Source organism: Haliaeetus albicilla, chromosome 6 (genome assembly GCF_947461875.1).
Source record: "Haliaeetus albicilla chromosome 6, bHalAlb1.1, whole genome shotgun sequence".
Lineage (NCBI taxonomy): Eukaryota > Metazoa > Chordata > Aves > Accipitriformes > Accipitridae > Haliaeetus > Haliaeetus albicilla.
Window position 1 is genome coordinate 7616944 of NC_091488.1, and position 18531 is coordinate 7635474.

The window sequence follows — 18531 nt, forward strand, 5'->3', positions numbered from 1 at the left end:
TGAAGGGGAAGTTTGATACTCTAAAACCTTTCTATAACTAGTGAGATCAGGTATAAAATAGTCTTAGAGTGTCATTGATGCCATGCCTATCCAGACATGAGTAGAACAAGCAATCTTGAAACCTTCTGAGTTATGTGGCAGCAAAACCCACTCCAAGCTGAGCCACTAATGGCAGGCATCCTAAAAACATTTCCATGTTATCCTTGTGTCATTCTCCTCTGTAGTATTGTGCCAAATAAGGCTCAGCCAAACATCAAACAATTGGAAGTTTGAGGGCTTTTGTATTGTTTAGAAGCTAGTGCTCTGACTGTACGGTCCTGCAACCGCCTAGGGCAGATTGATTCCACTGCTGGACACGTCACTTAAAAACAGGAGCTCAATAGTTGCAAAAGCTGCACGGTATTTTAGTAATAACATTAAATGTAGACCCCATTCCCAAGTAACCAGTTCTACATTACACGATAATGTTGTTTCATAAGGTTTTAATCCGTTTTTTTTTAATTAGTCTGAAAGATGAATCATTTTAGAGAGACATAAAGAGACAAGGGAGGAAAAAATATAAACAAACAGGTGGTGACTACACTGGTTAGCCCACTAGTACTTCTCGTAAGCCAGTAACAAGCAAAGGCACAGCTGACTCATGTGTGTCGTGTAAGACTATGATTAAGACATTGGACTTAAGTGTCATACTGACTTTGAAAAACTTCTTTTGTAATTTTGATATTTATATATACCAAAATATATAAGTGGGGTCAGTACAAGTAATCTAAGATCTCTAATCAAAATTAGCAATTAGAAATTAAGAGCTATTATTTACAGTAATAACCAATATCCCCCCATTTCCCTGAGATTCTGCTGTACCTGCACAGATTAATGTGAAGGGACATACTCCTTTTTTTCATCCTTTTCAGAAGAAAAAGATCGTCAAGTGTCCTCCAACGTGGAGAAACAAAGGTAATTTTTTTCTCTTCCAGAATGGTGGGTCCAAAAGCTTTGGAGTGAATTCTCCAAGTTTAAGTAACAAAAGCAGCATTTTATGATCATTTCTCATATAAGTTCTTTCCTTCCATGAGTTAAAACTTCAAGATTTTCAATATGGCTCAGTAATTCTAGTAAAATGGAGGGAGCAAGTAATGAATAAAACTAATCATTCTGGAAATCTTCCAGTGCTGCTGAAAAGAAACTGTTTTTTAAAATATATACTTAGAATTAGCCCTTGCATTATAAAGAATACAGTCACATCAGTGACAGAAGTGCAAAACATCAAGGTAGGAAGTAGAAAGGAATTTATTTTAAATAGAAAGTTTATATAGTCACTGTAATCCATAAATGTATGTGGATAATATGTAAAACATTGTGGATGTTACAACCACACAGATACAATGGTCTTTATTTAAATCACCTTTGCAAGTATGCTCTTAACATCAGAAGAAATATTTTTACTTATGTTTAAACTCTGTAAGAAATAAGAAAAATGCAATAAATTTTTAATATTAGGTACAAATTCAACTGATGATGGCATGTCTTGCATAACTCATGAGTGATCTTGTACACACTGAAAAAAAACTGTAATCTGGTCCAGAAAGCATAGATTATGCTTCACTTTTAAGATAGATAAAATAATTAAACTGCACCTTTGAAAATGCTCCTCTGATATTATCTTACTGCATAATATTTGCCTATGGATTTTTTTAATGTTTGAATTGTATGACAGAATTTTAAAATCTACTACATGTAGCAGCAAGTGCAGGGAAACAAATTGTGAAATAAAATTTCTGGAGTGAGCACCATTTAATTGTTCAGTGATTCACCTATATGCCACCTGCTAATCCACCTTTGGTAGAACTATAAAGTTTTGAGCATCTTGCAAACAAGTGTGATTTTAAATAAGAAAGCAAAACTTAAAAAAAAAAAGCAAAACAAGGAAAACAAAGCTTTTACAAAGAAAAGTTGTCACTGAAATATTTCTTGAACACCAATAATCAGTTGTGAAACCATTGCATATTTCTGATCCATAAATTCTGATTTCTTATAGAGAAATACTTGCTTCATTTATATATGCAGATAGAACTTTCCTATGAAATCTAGCTGTATTTGTGGTCCCAGTAGCAGTTAAGATAAATATTGCAATAGCTTCTTAATGTCTTTTAGATATATACTGGATATCACTATTGACAATATCTTTCCCATGTTGTGCACTGAATTTGTAAGGCAGATTTTATTCTTGTTTCAGATTACCTGGTTTCTGACCAAAATGGGGCACACTGCATTTAAAAGGAGATATTAAACAGTGCCATTGCTGTTTTATATGTTCCCAACATTTTCTGTAATAGCTTCTCTAAAATGTGTGGCATAAACAAAATCCTCAAGCACATTGCGGTAAAATGGTTTTATTGGTGCTCATTTATACTGACCTACATAGGTTGTTCTCAGGCTCCCCATTCCCGAGCAATGATGCTCATTCTGTATTTGTGCCAAGAAAGCACTTAATCTGTGCCAAGCCATTTTTTTGTTAAAGTACATTCCGCCATCAAAATAAAGGCAAAAATACAATCTACATTCTATTAGTAAAATCAGGAAAAACAATGTCAGTGCAGAAAGAAGGTGGGAGTTACCCATCCAGTGATCTTACAAAGCATGCCTGCGTAGATCTAATTTTCCACATTACATCAAGAGCACAGAAAGCCTGAATATCCATCTAAAGTCACCTGTGGATGGGAAAAATGGAAATGGAAACACAACATGAATAGTACCTTTTATTTTCTTTTAGAAAAAAAGGTAAAATTTGGCTCCATTCCCCACTGACTTTTCATAGCCTTCTATATTTCAATACTCTAAAGCACTCTCTAAAATTTACTCCACACAAAAATATTGAGGGAGGACATTTTATTTTCATTCTATGTTATGTATAATTATCTAAGATTTTGGAGTGTTATGGGATGAATAAATCAGGATTCTTATTTTAGACAAAGCAAAGTTGTCATAATTAATGAAATTTGCCAAAGCAAGAGAATCTGAAAGGCATTCAAGCTCCTGGCATATGACATGTAAATATGCTTCACTTTAGCAAAATAATGCAAAATTTGGGTAAGGATTTTATCGTGAAAGATATCAGGGATTGGTTTTGCTTGCTTGGTTTGCATGGATGTAATGTGTTGAACATCACACAATATGTTCATTAAAGCATCCTATTAAAGTCTTACTAAACTATATCCCTTAGAAAGCAAAGCATTAGTCTGAATTCCCCAATTTTCAAGTCTATTTCTTCAACTCAAAGTTTTTTCTCATTAGGACTTGCTGACATGTGTATGATATACATAAACTGTTAGGTAAGCATCCAAAATCCCTCACAGAAAAATAAGAATATTACTAGAGCTCAGGCACTCTGAATCTTCTATATAAAACATACAATCAATGCATATCATATCTGCTTTAAAAAAAAAATATTAAAAAAAACATATCTTCTTTTTATCTGCAGAATTTATTTGACCAAAGTGTCCTCCCCAACCAAAAAAATAACTGATCATAACTTTCTCTGTTTTGTCCTCAGGACCAAAGGTGCCCCCTTGACTGGTGAGGATACTCCAGTAGTTGTAAGTTTCAGATTTTCACGTAAAAAATTGCGCTGTCTAACTGTGGCTGATCTTATGTAACTGCTAGTAGAAATGACTTTTGCTCGCCTCATAGGTGGTAAGGTCTGTGGAGGCAGTCCATTGATTTCATATGTCCATTGCATTGATTCTGTCTGAAAATAATGAACAGAGACAGAGGAAAAAAAAAAAGAATCAGTGATCAAATACCTTGAAAATTTGACAGTGATTTACCATGCTACATTGATTTCAAAATATATTTATCCTTTTCCACTTAAGGTACTGGAATAACACAGAATGAGAATTGCACTCCTGGAAAACAGAGAACTGAAATCCCATTTAACTTTATTCAGGACCAGGCATAACAAAGACGAGATATTTAACTTCCTGGCTGATCTAAAATTCCTTTTTTATTTAGTAAACCCCATCGGTCTGTATGTTGTTCAAAGGTAATTATTCCATAGTACAATATAAATGCCTCGAGTTTATACTGTAGGATTTAATTGCAGCTCTGATATTGGTAATAATGGTATTATCAAATGGTGGAATTTTTGCATTAAAATAATGAACAAAACTAAGAGAAAAGGACTCTGAGTATGCACAAGAGAATTGCAGCTTCATGTTGAAATCTCTAGTTTGAAGAATATTTATGTGAATTGAAAATGACACTCTTCATTTGCTTTCTGTTTATAACTGGTCTCTAGGAATGGAGCATATGTTTCCGTGTCATGTCTTATAATGCTTGAGTACTTGATTCTTACTATGTGATTCTTATTCTTACTACACAGCCCATCCATCCATATTCAAGGAGTATTATTTCTATGCATATGAAGGCTATACTGCTGTCTATCTCCCATGTTTCATTTGTGTCCTGAAGAAGAATTTTGGTTGCTAAAACTCATGTGTAACTATTGCAGATCTTTCAGTCATTTTTCTTTCAAAATGTATCATTTTAATTCTTGAAAGCAGGTCTTTATTCCAAGTCATAAGCATTCTCCTGTCATTATATCTAAGAAAAGGTCTATTCATGGGTTTTAGTTTTCTGTTCTACTTTTCTGTAAAAAACCCCCATACAAACGAACAACAGAAATATTGCAACACCCAAAGATTTCAAATGATGTGTCATTATGTCCAGCTTTGTACTATGCAAAAGAAAGACAAAGCATTGCATGCCCACTTTAGGCAGGCACTGTCACCTATTCCTTCGCGCTCAGCAATTGGAAATCCCAGGTTTTATGTTTAGGGCTTTTTTTGCTTCCAAGGCAAAACTTGTAGGGAAGACTGAGTAAAAAATATGACATGATGTAGGTCTAGTAAAATATATTCATACAACTGACTTTTTTTTTTTTTACACAGAACATAGTGCACGTACATAGGACATACGTACATAGTACACAGTCAACAGAACACACCGGCCTCTACGACTTTGCAGCCTCAAAGCAGTGGAGTCACATTAAATAAGTGACATTGCCAAATTCCCAAGATCTGCTTTCCACATTTGGCACAGCACTGCAACCACACGGCCATGCTGCTTGTGGTTCTTGAACAGGTTTGTTGGTGCTAGGCTTTTGCACCATGCTGCATTGAACTACAGAGGCATGGCTTGTAGTATCACCTTTCTCTTCTGCTTCAAATCGTAAAGATTTATCATTACAACACCGGTTGTGATTTATGTAATTCATCTCCCATTTAAAACTAACTTAATCCTTAGAACAAGCATTTGTAGATATAACCATTACACCTGACATCAGTGTCATTTTTCATCCAAGGAAACAAAAGGTCAGAAAGGCTGCTTATACTCTCAAATCGATCTGGAAATCAGTGCAACAGTCATCCTCAAAGCTCATGAGTTTTTCGCTCAAGCATTTAGTTAACAGTCCAGCTTCCAACTGCCTTTGTGGCTCATTTGCTCATTCCATTTTGAGAGCTCTGCTTCTGCTTTGCTGCTGGGTATGTCAGTACGCCAAGCAGATTTGGCCTATAGAGAGGAGCAACAATATCCATAAAAATTGTGACAAATTTTCACATAGCATAAACGCTATCAACCATCTCCAAAGCATAGTGTGTATATTCGTCTAGTTATTTATTGCATTCTGTCAATTAATTATGGTCTAGGTAAAGCACTACAAAAGCCTTAGGGAAGAGCAGTCAACCTTCTCCATCTTGAACCTTCTCTACAGTCATCTCATAATTATAACAACATAGTGAATAAAAAGGATGTTAAAGTGGCTCTCTGACTTTATTATGTTTTGTTAAATATCGGTTTTATATTTGCCACTGAAAAAGTTTGGATCAATGCTGTTTGCCTTTGCTATCTTTCATATGTTCCTTCCTATTGCTCTAATTGTTACCCTATCATTGCTAAAGTATATTTAAGGGATATTATTGCAAGCATGCATTTTGCATTCATGTTGCAGCTATTCAGCAGGAAGAAGTTTCAGACCATTAATCTGTAAACCCTTTGGCACAGGCTTTGTTCTCTGCTAGGTACTTATACAGCACTTACACTATTTCACATACAGGCTGCGTACACTTACAGCTCTTAAATGTCATCACCGTATGTATCTCTAATTGTCGTGCTTCTTGTTACACAACTGGTTTTAACCAGTATTTTGGTAACTGAATATATACTTTTCTGTGCTAACGTTGAAAGAATATGTGATTTTTTTTGCTGTGTATTTTTAAAGAAATGTTTTAAAAAACTTGTACTTTAAAGTTGGCAGTACTGATTTTACATAGTGTCTTCTGAATGAATTGCCTTATTCAAATAAGATTAGTAAGCGTAAGATCTTAATAGATATTTCACCATGCATGCATAATTTTTTAAACTTTCATTACTATTCTGCTAAAATCAAAATCTAATTTAAATTGAATATTATTCCTGTGTAAAACAGGCAGATTAACTCATCTTTATTCTCAACCTTATTTAATACTGTGAAATGATCTAGTAACTCTACTGACTGTAAGGATAAAATCCAGCAAAAGCAGGTGTGACATGGACCAACATCAGTATCTTATTTCCAAAGATAAAGTTGTCATTTAAGAAAAGAAAATCACTCTCCAAAGTTAGCTAATTGTTTTATTAACTTCAGTACAAGATGAAATGCTTTATCTTTCTTTCGTACGCCAGATGAACAATGTAGTTTAAAGAAAATTTAACCTCAGGGTCCTATTAACCAGGTGCAAGTCTCATTGATCACTTCAAGGTCAGAGAAAAGATTTGATAGGTGTTTCAGCCAACAATTTAAACTGAGTATCAAGTTACTAAAAAATCATTTCTGTTCATGGAATCCACACATATCCTAATTTTACTGTCCATAGTGTTAGTAATTGTTTGAAAGGGGATTTAAACAAAAGTGGTGGGCTATGCCATCTCTCAACTTCATCAGCATCAAAAAATTGATATAGCCTTTTGCTAATTTCCTGTTTGCTATACAAATATCCTAGACTGTATGTTCTGTGAAAAAAAGTTTGTGCCTTGACTTGGTGAACAAAGCCACCTATTCTGTTGCTGCTGTAGCCTGCGTCAGGTGTTGTTCTGTGGCAGGAGAGATTGCTCTTTGCCTGATGGAAACTCATTGGGTTCAATGGGGAAAATGTTGTGGGCATTATCCCATGAACCCTTTAGATAGGATCCATCAAGCTAGAAGGGGAAAAAAAAAAAAAAAAAAAAAGAAAGAACAATAACAACAAAAAAACCCCACCCTAATTTATCATCTTGAACTATGGTAGTCCATCTATTGTAAATTATGTGCTATCATCCAAGACAGTTGGAGACAGTCATTGTGAAAAAATTGTGCATTTACATATTGATTTACTGAAAGAGAGACTCTTGTTTTAGTTCAGAATTTTCTGCTAAAGGGGAAACAAGTGTTACATGAATGGAAAAGAGTTACTGTAACTGTCGACATAACTTGAGTTAGTGCTTTGTTTAGCACTAGAACCACCTAGAATTCAGTAATTTTCAAGACAACCTAGAATTCAGTAATTTTCAGAAAGCGTTAGACACCCACAAATGACTATTTTAATAGAATATTTTATTTCCAAGGGAAAATATTAGGTTTTCAAATGCTGCTGAAGCCATAAGTATTTTCTTCAGGATAAGGCTGTACAACTTAACTACAACAACTGTTCTAATCAATACGAAAACTGCAGCAAGAGCAAGTCTATCAAGTTCAGAATCTGTGCAAGTGCCTCAGAGCTGCTGCTTTGGGTTTCCAGCTCAGACACGCTTCAGCAAAGGAAAAGATGGATCAAGTTTTAGCCTTTTCTGGAGTGGTGGAGAAGAGAGACTTCGAAAGGTCAACTACATATGACCATATATGGTAGAATATTTGACTTACAAGGTGTATTTACCTGCCTAAGAAGTGGGTCAAAATTTCCCAAATCAGAGGAACTCTTCCTATGCTTAAGGCAGTGCAGTTTATTATGTCAAATTAGGAATAGTTCTAATACTATTGTAGTTACTGGTTACTGGTAGTAACAAAGTCTAAAGATGAATGTATTAAATCTACTACAAGCTACACAATCTACTAGAATAGAAATATAAAAGACAGTCTCTTTTAAGAAGATATATCTAATATAAACATAGATATTTAAGAATCCCAGGCTCCCTGCAATGCATCTCTAGGCATATTTCACACTCAATTTAAGAAGAAAGATGAGAACACAGTCTGAATGTCCTTGACAGTCTGAGGGAGGATTTCATGTTGAAATGAGTGACTTCCTCTTACCAAAACCTCAAAATTCCTGATAACTATAATCTAACTGAATTTTGAAGAGAGTAATAATCTGGCTTGTCTGGTTGGAGTAATGGCCATCTGCAGAGCTAAATCTTTCTGAAGAATATGTTTAAGTATTAAAAAAATGAGATGCATTCTGCCACTTTTTCTTAAATAAGTTATTCAAGTAAGTTATTTAACTACCTTGATGCCTGACTGAGTAATGTTCATGAAGTAATTTATTCAGCAAATACTGGTAATAGTCACCAAACAATTTATATAAAAGTATATTTTTTTTGGTATTCAACCCATTCTTACAGATGGCTCATGATTCATAGGAGTAATTTGCAGAACACAGATCATCCATGTGTATTCACTGTAGGCTGGAAATGCTGCTGAGTTACATGCTAATTAATTGCCAGAGAAATCTATGTTAGGACGGCGTTAATTGTTGGGAGCAAGTATCAGGAATTTTAACGTAAATGGTATTCCAATTATTTTCCAAACAGTGTTAACTCAGCAAAGTCCAAATAAAATTTGCAAGAGTTCCAAATAAGTTAAAACACAGGAAATTACAGACGGTGCCTCCAATATTCCCTGACCCTTAATTTATAGTGCAGTGGTGACAAGCAAAAGACAACCAATTATGATCAGTGTATACAGAATGAAATTAAACCAAACCTTTATGAGAACTGTGGAAGCGAAGAGCAAAGGCAAGAAAACTCATGGATCAGGATGAAGACAGTTTAATAAGTGAAGGAAAGGGGGGGGGAACAAACCAAAAACCAACACAACAAAAAAGAAGTGATGTAAAGTCACTCACCACCTCCCACAAGCAGACCAAAGCCCAGCCAGGCTGTGAGCAGTGTCTAAAGAAGAAGATAGCTAACAATCATTTTCTTAGCTTAGAGAAACATTTCCAGATAGAATTAAAGGTGGCTTAATTGACTTCTGCAGTTCAAATATTAGATGTTTCACAGCATTGCTTAGATGTAATACAATCAATATCAACCATTGCTTCAGGACTGGCGATGGTCTGGATACTCTCATACAGCAATGGTTCCCATATTGTTATCCTCTTTTGGCATTATGAGAATTATAATCTCAATAAGCAAAGTAACCTTTCCTCATGTTTGTTAATCAAAAATTTTGAGTATTGATTCTGCACTCAAAATCCAGTCTTGCTACTTATAGCATGTACTACATTCACTGCCTGTAATGAATTTTCTGAATCTCTGCTTTTAGTCATAAAACTCAGGTCAACATCAACCAGTGGCAAGGGAGGCAGGTGATGTCTTACTTAATGTGAAGCTGTTTTAATAATCCTATTGACTTTGTTACATTTTTCCTTGCTTATTCTGTTTAAGAGATACAATTTAGAATAACATTAAACTATGGTAATTAACAAATCTACCAGGAACAATGCAGAACATATTTTCACCAAGCTACTGAATATGTAATAGTACCATTTGCTGTTCAGATATGCAAGTTTGCATACACAAGCTTAGGGAAGCCACACCTGGGTACTGTGGCTTGCACACTGCATCATTTATTTCCAGAACAGCATGACAAATGGGTTTGATATGCTATCTTCCATAGGCTAAGTTAGTGATTATTCAGTAATAAAGGTGCACAAGCCTGACTTCTGGAGGGCTTGATAATGTTACCTGCAATCTGGTTCACTCTGACATCTATTTTATCATTTAAGACTTATTTTGTGTGCCTACTGCTTTAGAATATCCCTGAAGTCTCACCCACGAATTACAAAGCAATCGCTCGGGTCTCTAGCTGAATTCAGCACACTGCAAGCAAATTAACGAAGCCAACTCGAGTACACCCTTTTCCAAGGATTCGCCAGCCTCCCAGCTGCTCTGCCTTGTGCCTAGCAGTGATTTCTGCCCCAGGAAACCTTCGCGGAGCATCCCCCTGCCCCAGCTGCACCTCGCTGTCCCTAAGCTCGGCGGGTTTTCCATTCAGCTTTACCTAGCTCTGAGATGTCAGTGTGGCTGAGGAATCCCTTTTTTTCCTCACAGCACCTTATAGCTTATCTAAGAAGCATGCGCTTTTCACCAATTTTTCATTAGTGGCAGTATATTTTTTTTTTTTTTTTTGGTTAGAACTGTCCTGTTTATGAAGGCTATTATAAATGTGGAAGTTTGATTATGGAATAATACCTATTTAAAAATGCTCTTCAGGCACTGCATCACTGTTGCTTACTTGTAGCTTGACTAGATTATGATGTTCTCTTTCACTGCTACAGAAACGAGCATGATTATTTTCTTTACCGGCTTTTTATTATATTTCATTCTTTGATCTACAGAAATTTTTAAAGTCATTTTCTATGTCACTTTTGCAAAATTAAGATTCCTAACAGCTATTCAAATAATTTTCTAATTCCAATTGTTTTGATATGTAGTTGAATGAGAACAGAAGTTTTAATGATGGTTAAAGAATATTTAATTGCTTCAGCAAAGTAATTAAGGTTTTCTACCATTAATAAAATCTACTGTAAGTATTGATGAATATTAAGGTCCTAAAGAATCCACAAAATATCCCACAAAGTACCTGATTTGTGCGCTATATTATTTCAATTATATATGTACATATAGTTAATAAAATGTACACACTAAATACTGGTAAAGACAAATTGTAATCTCTTAATGCTAATTATCTCAAGATTGGGTTCTCAGCAGGGCAACTAAACAAAAAAATTTGCATGTACAATATTTGGGTTTGCTGTTTAGAACAAATGAGAAAAAGATGGCCGTAGGATCTTTCTTCATATCCTAACCTCCCATTTTACTTTACAACACAATTGTAATGACCAACATAAAATAAAGAACTTGCACTGTCGTCTCTGCTAATTTACAGCCTAATTATCGCTGTTCATTGAAGCACACAAAAATGACAGTTCTGCTACTCACTATTCATAGAATTTAATAATAAAAATACATTAGTGTTAGGACTATGGCTTTACCCTCAGCAATGCAAAGGAAATTTTACAGCAAGAGTGCTGTAGCCCTTTACTACAGCAGCAGCAGAAGAGCAGTGACACTGTAAAAGGAAAGAAACTTCCTCACAGTTTCTAAAAACAGCCCAAAGCCTCAGCCAGTATACTGGCTAGAAAGGATATGTGTAAGAGAGGTTCTTCAGTGTTAGATCCACCATTAATTGCATTTCATCACCTCCATTATTATTCCCCAAGTAAGGGTGATTTAATACTGGTTTTGCCATCTAACTAAATCTGTCTCCTTCAGGTCACTAATGAAAATTATTTCAACTAACAGGAAAGGCAGAAATGGGTATCTGGTATTCTCAACGTGTCACCACGTCTTATTTCAGGTCAATGTTGAGAGCAGAGCAGCAGCAGAATTACACACAGTTGCAGATTCTCTGGCTTACATTAGAGCTACAGGAATGAAAGCTTGTGTGGGGAGGAAAGGGGAAAATCCGGTGTACACAACAGGACTATCAATATGACGAGAAAAGAGGACACAGGCCTCACCAAAACATTACTGAAACAACTTAATACTTCAGTTAGAGTAAGAATGTCAGAAATATCTCTAACGTACTGTGATGGTGTAACATTGGTCCAAATTGCACTTATGAGCCTTAAGAGTACTCAATGTATTTTTGAACATACAGGAATAAGATGTGACCCGATACGTATATGTAATCCGTATGAGTGACTGCCTACACCCACACACAGTACCAAAGGTGGAGATATGAAGAGCTGTCTGCCCAGATCATAACCAGAGACCGAGGTGTGAATAGGCATAGGCTGAAAATCCAGTTACTTAAAGCCCATCTGTACTGATAAATTCCAAAAAGGAAATTTTGGATTACTGACTGAGTTCTTAGAAAGCTAGTAATAATCTTTGACTATCATGTTTATCCCATTCCAGACAAATTTATTATGTTAAAGCTCTTTGTTAGTGATGGAAGTTAAGCCAAACATGGCTAGTACATTTCCATGTGTCATGCCTAAAAACAGGAGTTCAGTTCCAGAACTACATTAGAAGTTTCTGAGCTCTGCAGATGTGTCATATAGCATTATGTAAATAGAAAAGAACACAGAACAAATTCAGTCAGTTGTTTTCTTTTTCAAATGGAAGAGTGATAAGCATCACTGTTTTTTATGTAAAAAGACTAAATTAATCAAATGTCTAATACGGTAAAAGAAAACAAGTAGGAGGGATTAAAGGGCCTTCTTGTTTTTCCAGGATTTGAATTTCTTATTCACTGTTGTACAAGTTGTTACTCAGAGAGATAAAACACTATATCATTTGCCATGCATCTTTTTATCAACTTTGTTTTGACCATCTTATTTTTTAAATCAATATTGCTGTTTCACTTCTAATATAGTAGCCTGAGTCGCCTAGAGTTGCCAGCATATAGCAAATAGATTTAAAGTACAAACCATGATTTGTAGAGAGTTTGGGGTGTTTCCTGCTCCTGTATGTTTTTGACAAACAGTTTCCCTTTAAAGAATGACTTAAAACTTAAAACTTAATTCCCGCAGTAATAAGAACATTTTTACTACTGAAGGAATAAATGTCTTCAAATGTTTCCTGACCTTCAGACTTACAGAAGCTACTTGGCTACAAATTCTTTTTGCTTATTTTGAAGCTTGTTTTAAAAAAGTTATTCCTGGCTTTGTGTTCTGAAATTCTGCCTTCTACAGTTTAGTATCTCGCTTCTAGTGCCTTTGATCCTAGGAGGGATACTACAAGTAAAATCAATAACCTCGGCCTCACATATTCAATTACTCATATATTCTCCACCAGCTCTTAATATGATTGTTTTGATTCTCTGTGAAAAGTCATTCTGTCTTGTTGTCTACGGAGCTGGGGCAAACGTATCAAGTATCTGTCCCTGGTGATGATGGCAAAGGGATAACATAGAAATTAAAATATAATATGTTTTTCCAGCTTGTCATGAGTTAATTTTCAAAATTTAGTTTTATTCTTGTCCATTGTGAAGAGTAGTAAAATAATCACAGTACATGCATTTGTGTGTTTCAATGCTGCTTTTTTGTGTAGGATTTCTTTTTTTCCTTCCACTCCTGAAGGCATATTTGTCTATTGCATTCAGGAGGGCTTACCTGAATCACAAGTGTCGCTGTGTGCTTCTTGCCGTACATCCTTGGCTTGAATCCCACCGTTATATGGGTTCCCACTGTGCCTGCTGGAAGAAGTTCTCCAGCTTGGGGCAGCACGAGGAACTCGGGATCACTGCCCGCCAGAAAATGCGCAGTGAATGGCTCTGGGTACCTACGGAAAAGCACAGGAGGCTCTTGTGCCTTTTACAGTATCTTAATACAATTTATCTACAATCTAACATTTAGCCCACCCGGTGGCATGACTCAGGAAACTTGGCAGCCCATGGAATGCATACAGAATATTAACTGCATTCTTACAGAATAAATATTCTTTAGTAATTATTTACATTTATCTATAAATATTTATAATCTTCATACACAGGGACTTGCATACTGATCTTCCATTTCAAACATACTTAGATGCTATTATAAATATTATAACTACAGAATAATGATAGCATTTGCCACTAGAAAGGAAAGAATCATCTGACCTGTAAAGATACAAGAATAGTGATAGAAATAAATTCCATATCAGAGTGAAAATCCACTTTTCCCATTAAAAGCCCCTCACTTTTCCAATCTCTAATCAAATAAAACTGACAAGCCACGCATTTTATTAAGTTTTATGACTAGAACTGAGTTTGCAATCTGGTGGAGTGTTACTAGATTGGGAGGGAGCTCTGAAAGCCTTGAAATGAACATATGGAAAATCATAATTTTCTATCACTGTTTTCCACATCTTTATATCCCATAAACTAAACACGTTAAGATATTGCAATGATAATAATTAGGTTCCTTTATTGATGATATTGTATATCTCTTATCTCAAAGAATTTCTGTCACAGGTAGTGCAGATCTTCTCTAATTGCTAGTTTAATGGCAGTACTGTTGAACCAAAGACAATGTCTTATTCCTGGTAAAGACAGTGGCTGAGGACTACAAAACAATCTTAGGCCAATCCCAAACTGAAGCCCGTCTGTCACAGTTCCTCAGGGACTCCTTGCCATAAACTTTGTCAGCATGAAAGGAATATACATTTTTGTATTTTCCAGTCAGGCATTCTCCTTTTAGTCTTTATATGTGTTGCTAAGGACAACTCTATCACTATCTGGACAGAAAGAGAACAAAAGGAATTGACACTAGAAATACAACCACAACTAGAAATAAACCACAACAGCCTGCCACAGTACAGCAGGGCAAGTATCATGTATGCTTAAAGGGAACACATTTTCAGTTGATAAAACTTGAAGAAAGAAAAACTAACGGCATCTCAAAGAAAAGCTGTTCAAATCTGTTTATTCATGCATTGTCACACCAGAAATAACACTGCTTTTCAAAGAAAATAGTCACAAAGAAGTGAAATTTAATATTTTATGACAATTCATATCTCTACGGATATGTCCCACATTTCCTGGGCAAGTGCTATTCCATGGGTGGTATGCTGGGTCTATGTCATTTTGTTTAAAAATAGCTCTCCTTTGGAATACGTTCTCACAAAAGGGTTTCCTCAATTCAAAATACTCTCATGAAAAAAAGGTCACACTGTAAGTTTGTAGAAACAAATAGTGCGAGTGCAGAAAATGGGAAACAAAAAGCTTCTGCCTCCTCAAAAAACCCCCCCAAAACCTGACATTTAGCAGTGCCATCGGACTTGGGTGCATTAGCACATTTAGGCTAGCTTTTCCTTTAGGTGACAGCAAGGTGGGCAAAACTACTGAATGTCTGAAACTGCATTTCAAGTCTTGTGACACTGAACTTATGCTGACAATCTCTTTTCGTGGTGCCTGAAGTTGTGCAGCTGATTTTATAGCCCTGGGCCATAAGGACTAATCTGGTTGCGACCTGAGTTCCCATCTACGTGCCACCTAAGCCTTGAATTTTCACATCTGTATTCCCTGCAAGGACTGCTCAGCTGTGAATGCCTAGAGCCTAATTACTACACACAAAGGGCAGGCATGGGATGAAAAAGAAGTGATGCCTCTTAGACTGAGTAGCAGAGCAGAGCACTCATCAAAAACATCTGAGATGAATCTTCAAACTTTGGTTCTGGAAATAGAGACCTGAACACAGGTCTTCATTTCCAACATCATTGCTCTATAGACTAGGTTTAGGAACATTTTAAGACAGCAGTTTCTTTATCTCCCATGTTCAGTCTGTTTTCTGGTAAGTAGTTAGGGATGACAACTCCTAATAAGTGTTTTGTGTCTTTGTAAGACATACAAGAGCGTGACTTAGCTACAGATGCAATCATGAAATGCTAAGGGAGATGGGACAGGCTGCATGCACAGAAGACACAAGAAAATAAGGACTTTATTTCTGAAGAAATTGAATCTTAGCAGGGTGTGATGGAACAGTATTTTTTTTCAGAGACCATAAATCATTCCTCAAAACAGTTAGTCAGAAAACATACAGGAGAAAAAGCTATAGTTTTTGTCCTGACAAAGGAGACCAGACAGTTTAAAATGAAACTGTCACAAAACTGATCGATAATTGTGCACACAAGATATTTGCCAAGTCAGAGAAAAAAATCTTATGGCATCAACCTTGTGAGATTTTAATTTTCATAAAGAAAAATGGAGAGAAACTAATAAAAAAGCTTTAAAGAAAATCTGCATGTTTCTTGACAGCATTGGCACAAGGTACTAAAGGCAACTATAATTCTTTTCTATGTTGGGTAAAATATAGATACACATACACACAGACATACTTACATGAATACATATAGTTACACCTAAAACCTCCCTGTTCCCTTCCCTTCCCCTCCCGTCCCCAAAACCTGGCTGTTTTAAACAAAAGAGTCAAGTCAGTTACTGGATGCAAAATGTTCCTCAAAGTGGAAAGTATGTCCAAATCAGGAAAACAGAAATTCTGGCAAATTAAATGTATAGCCATAATATGATAGGACAGCAGGGACTCTGATGAAGGTATGGCTAACAGCACAAGAACTAGCAATTAAAAACTTACACACAATCGGAAACAGGAACTTTTCACAGTGCCTGTAGTGCTGATAAATCATGAATTTTTATTTTAAAAATATATCGAAAGATGGCCTCTCAAGAAAAAAGCAAGTAGTGTTTTCACTCACGGTCACATCAGGGAGATGATCTGGCATCCTGGCTAGCTCAGTAGCATAAGTAAATTGCTTTCTCATTTTCGTCTTCTATAGTAACGAGAAAGCTGGAGATAAAATTCCCAGAATAGCACCTGAATTTCAGACATTATTGTTTTCAGTGTCTGTATATTTAGGGTATAATTAAAAATTAATACTTATGTGGTTTAAAATGATTAAAAATTAATTCCTCCTTTTTGATTACTGCTTCAGGTAAAACAGCTCTGGAGTCAATGTTTGGCTTGTCATTTCTCGGCCATGAAGGACAGTGATAAGGCAGTCTCTATTTTTTCAAGAAGGCTTTTGTTTAACTCAAGGGTGGCAGACACTAACACACTTGATAAAGTTTAATGATGTGTAGAGTTTTGAAAACACATACAAATGAAGCAAAAATGAATTAGTAAATATAAGGGCAGAGGCCATATAAACCGGAGAAAGCAAATGTGTCTTCCCACCCGTGTGTTCCATAACTCCTGTCACGACGGTTTGGTACTGCTATCAGACAATAGGAACTCTGCCCTTACTCAAATAATGAATAAGAGTCAATATTACTTTGAATTTAAATCATTATTGGACAATGACATCATGGCAACCAGGAAGAGCAAAAAATTGAGCTAGTATTTAATTGACATAATTCTAATTACTCCTTTAATCTTGTTCTTAACTAGCATTGTTCTTAAATAGCAGTCTGTGCTTGTCAGCATTCTCATTAGATAATTTTCAAATTAGTAAACTAAAAAAGAATAGCACCTTATGTCTTCAGTTAAAGAAAACCTTAAAATTCATATTCCCATAGAGATCTCACTGCAAAACTTATACAATACCCAGGAAATCTGAAAATATAAGCCTTTATTAAATTAAGGCTCAAAATAGCTTTAATGTTTGCTCCTCTCTTCCTCAAACTAGTGAAGCAGTAAATTATTCCTGTAGAAATGTATTCCTTTACAAAACTTATCATTTTGCAAACTATACGTAAAAAACAACACATAGTGCTTCTGATCAAATGTAATTTTTTTTTTTTTTAAAAGAAGAGTAACAAAATGTTTTAATCTGCAAAGTACATAACTGCTTAAGCAAACAGGGGATACAATTTGAAAATGTTGCAATGTGCTTACAAAAGTTGTTAATCATAACTAAACTTACTTCTTTTAATTAGTAGTTAACATCTGTTGGATGACACAAGAAATTTCAATTATTATGTAGTGAAGTTCTTTAAACTTATTAACTGTATGAAGTTGTCAAATTCTATAAAATTATTAGTGATAGATGGTATGACTTAGACAATTTCTTTTCAACCAAAAAAAATGACAATGGAAAAAAACATTAGGAAATACTCATTATTTATCGGAGTTGGTTATGCTTCATACCAAAACCAACTCTGGTTTACTTGACCGCTCTAAATCCTGAACTCTGGACATCAGAGAAGATTTAACTCCAATTATCACTCTGTAGCTTTAGAAAGACTGCTTCAGAAATAAAGAACTTTCAAAAAATATGAAGAAACACTGCATGACAAATGACTGTCAGGGAATGCTTTACCAACTATAACATCGCTTTTGTTGTGTACATGTCGTAAAACCAAAGCAGGAGCTATGGTTTTTATCTTCACAAAATGTTAAGATTTCTGGCTCTTTCCTGTTCTACCCAGGGGAACCGTATTTGCAGATTGGTAAACTGACTTTTCCTGCTAAAAGGGGTCCAGGTGACGTGGCTAGATACAGCTCCCAGCTAAAAGTGTGACATGTCAGGTATTGTATTATCGGGAAGGATGATGGTAACTTTTTGGAAGCTCTGCCGCATGTGTATCATTCCTGGTATTTTCCACTAGTCTCCATTCAGAGTCCAGAAAACGGAGCTCAGTCAACGTTTGTTCTTTGCAGCTGCCACTATGTGGGAGATGCTAAGATAAAGTATTCTAATTACATCTTTAGATTAACGGCAGAATTTTGCAGAACTGGTTACAAAGAGATTGGCATAGGAATCCAGGCCTGTAACATGTACGGCGACGTG

The 18531-nt window shown here is 35.6% G+C and overlaps 1 protein-coding gene across 1 annotated transcript in view; it reads right to left on the reverse strand.

The window, feature by feature from the left end:
• Nucleotides 1-1269: 1269 nt before the first annotated feature.
• Nucleotides 1270-18531, reverse strand: part of CFAP47 (cilia and flagella associated protein 47) — a 334652-nt gene continuing 317390 nt past the window's right edge. The window contains exons 63-64 of the mRNA XM_069784915.1: nucleotides 13416-13584; nucleotides 1270-3745 (exon numbers count right to left, since the gene is read on the reverse strand). Coding sequence (XP_069641016.1) covers nucleotides 3524-3745; nucleotides 13416-13584 — 391 coding nt within the window. The 3' untranslated portion in view covers nucleotides 1270-3523. The remainder of the gene's footprint in view (nucleotides 3746-13415; nucleotides 13585-18531) is intronic.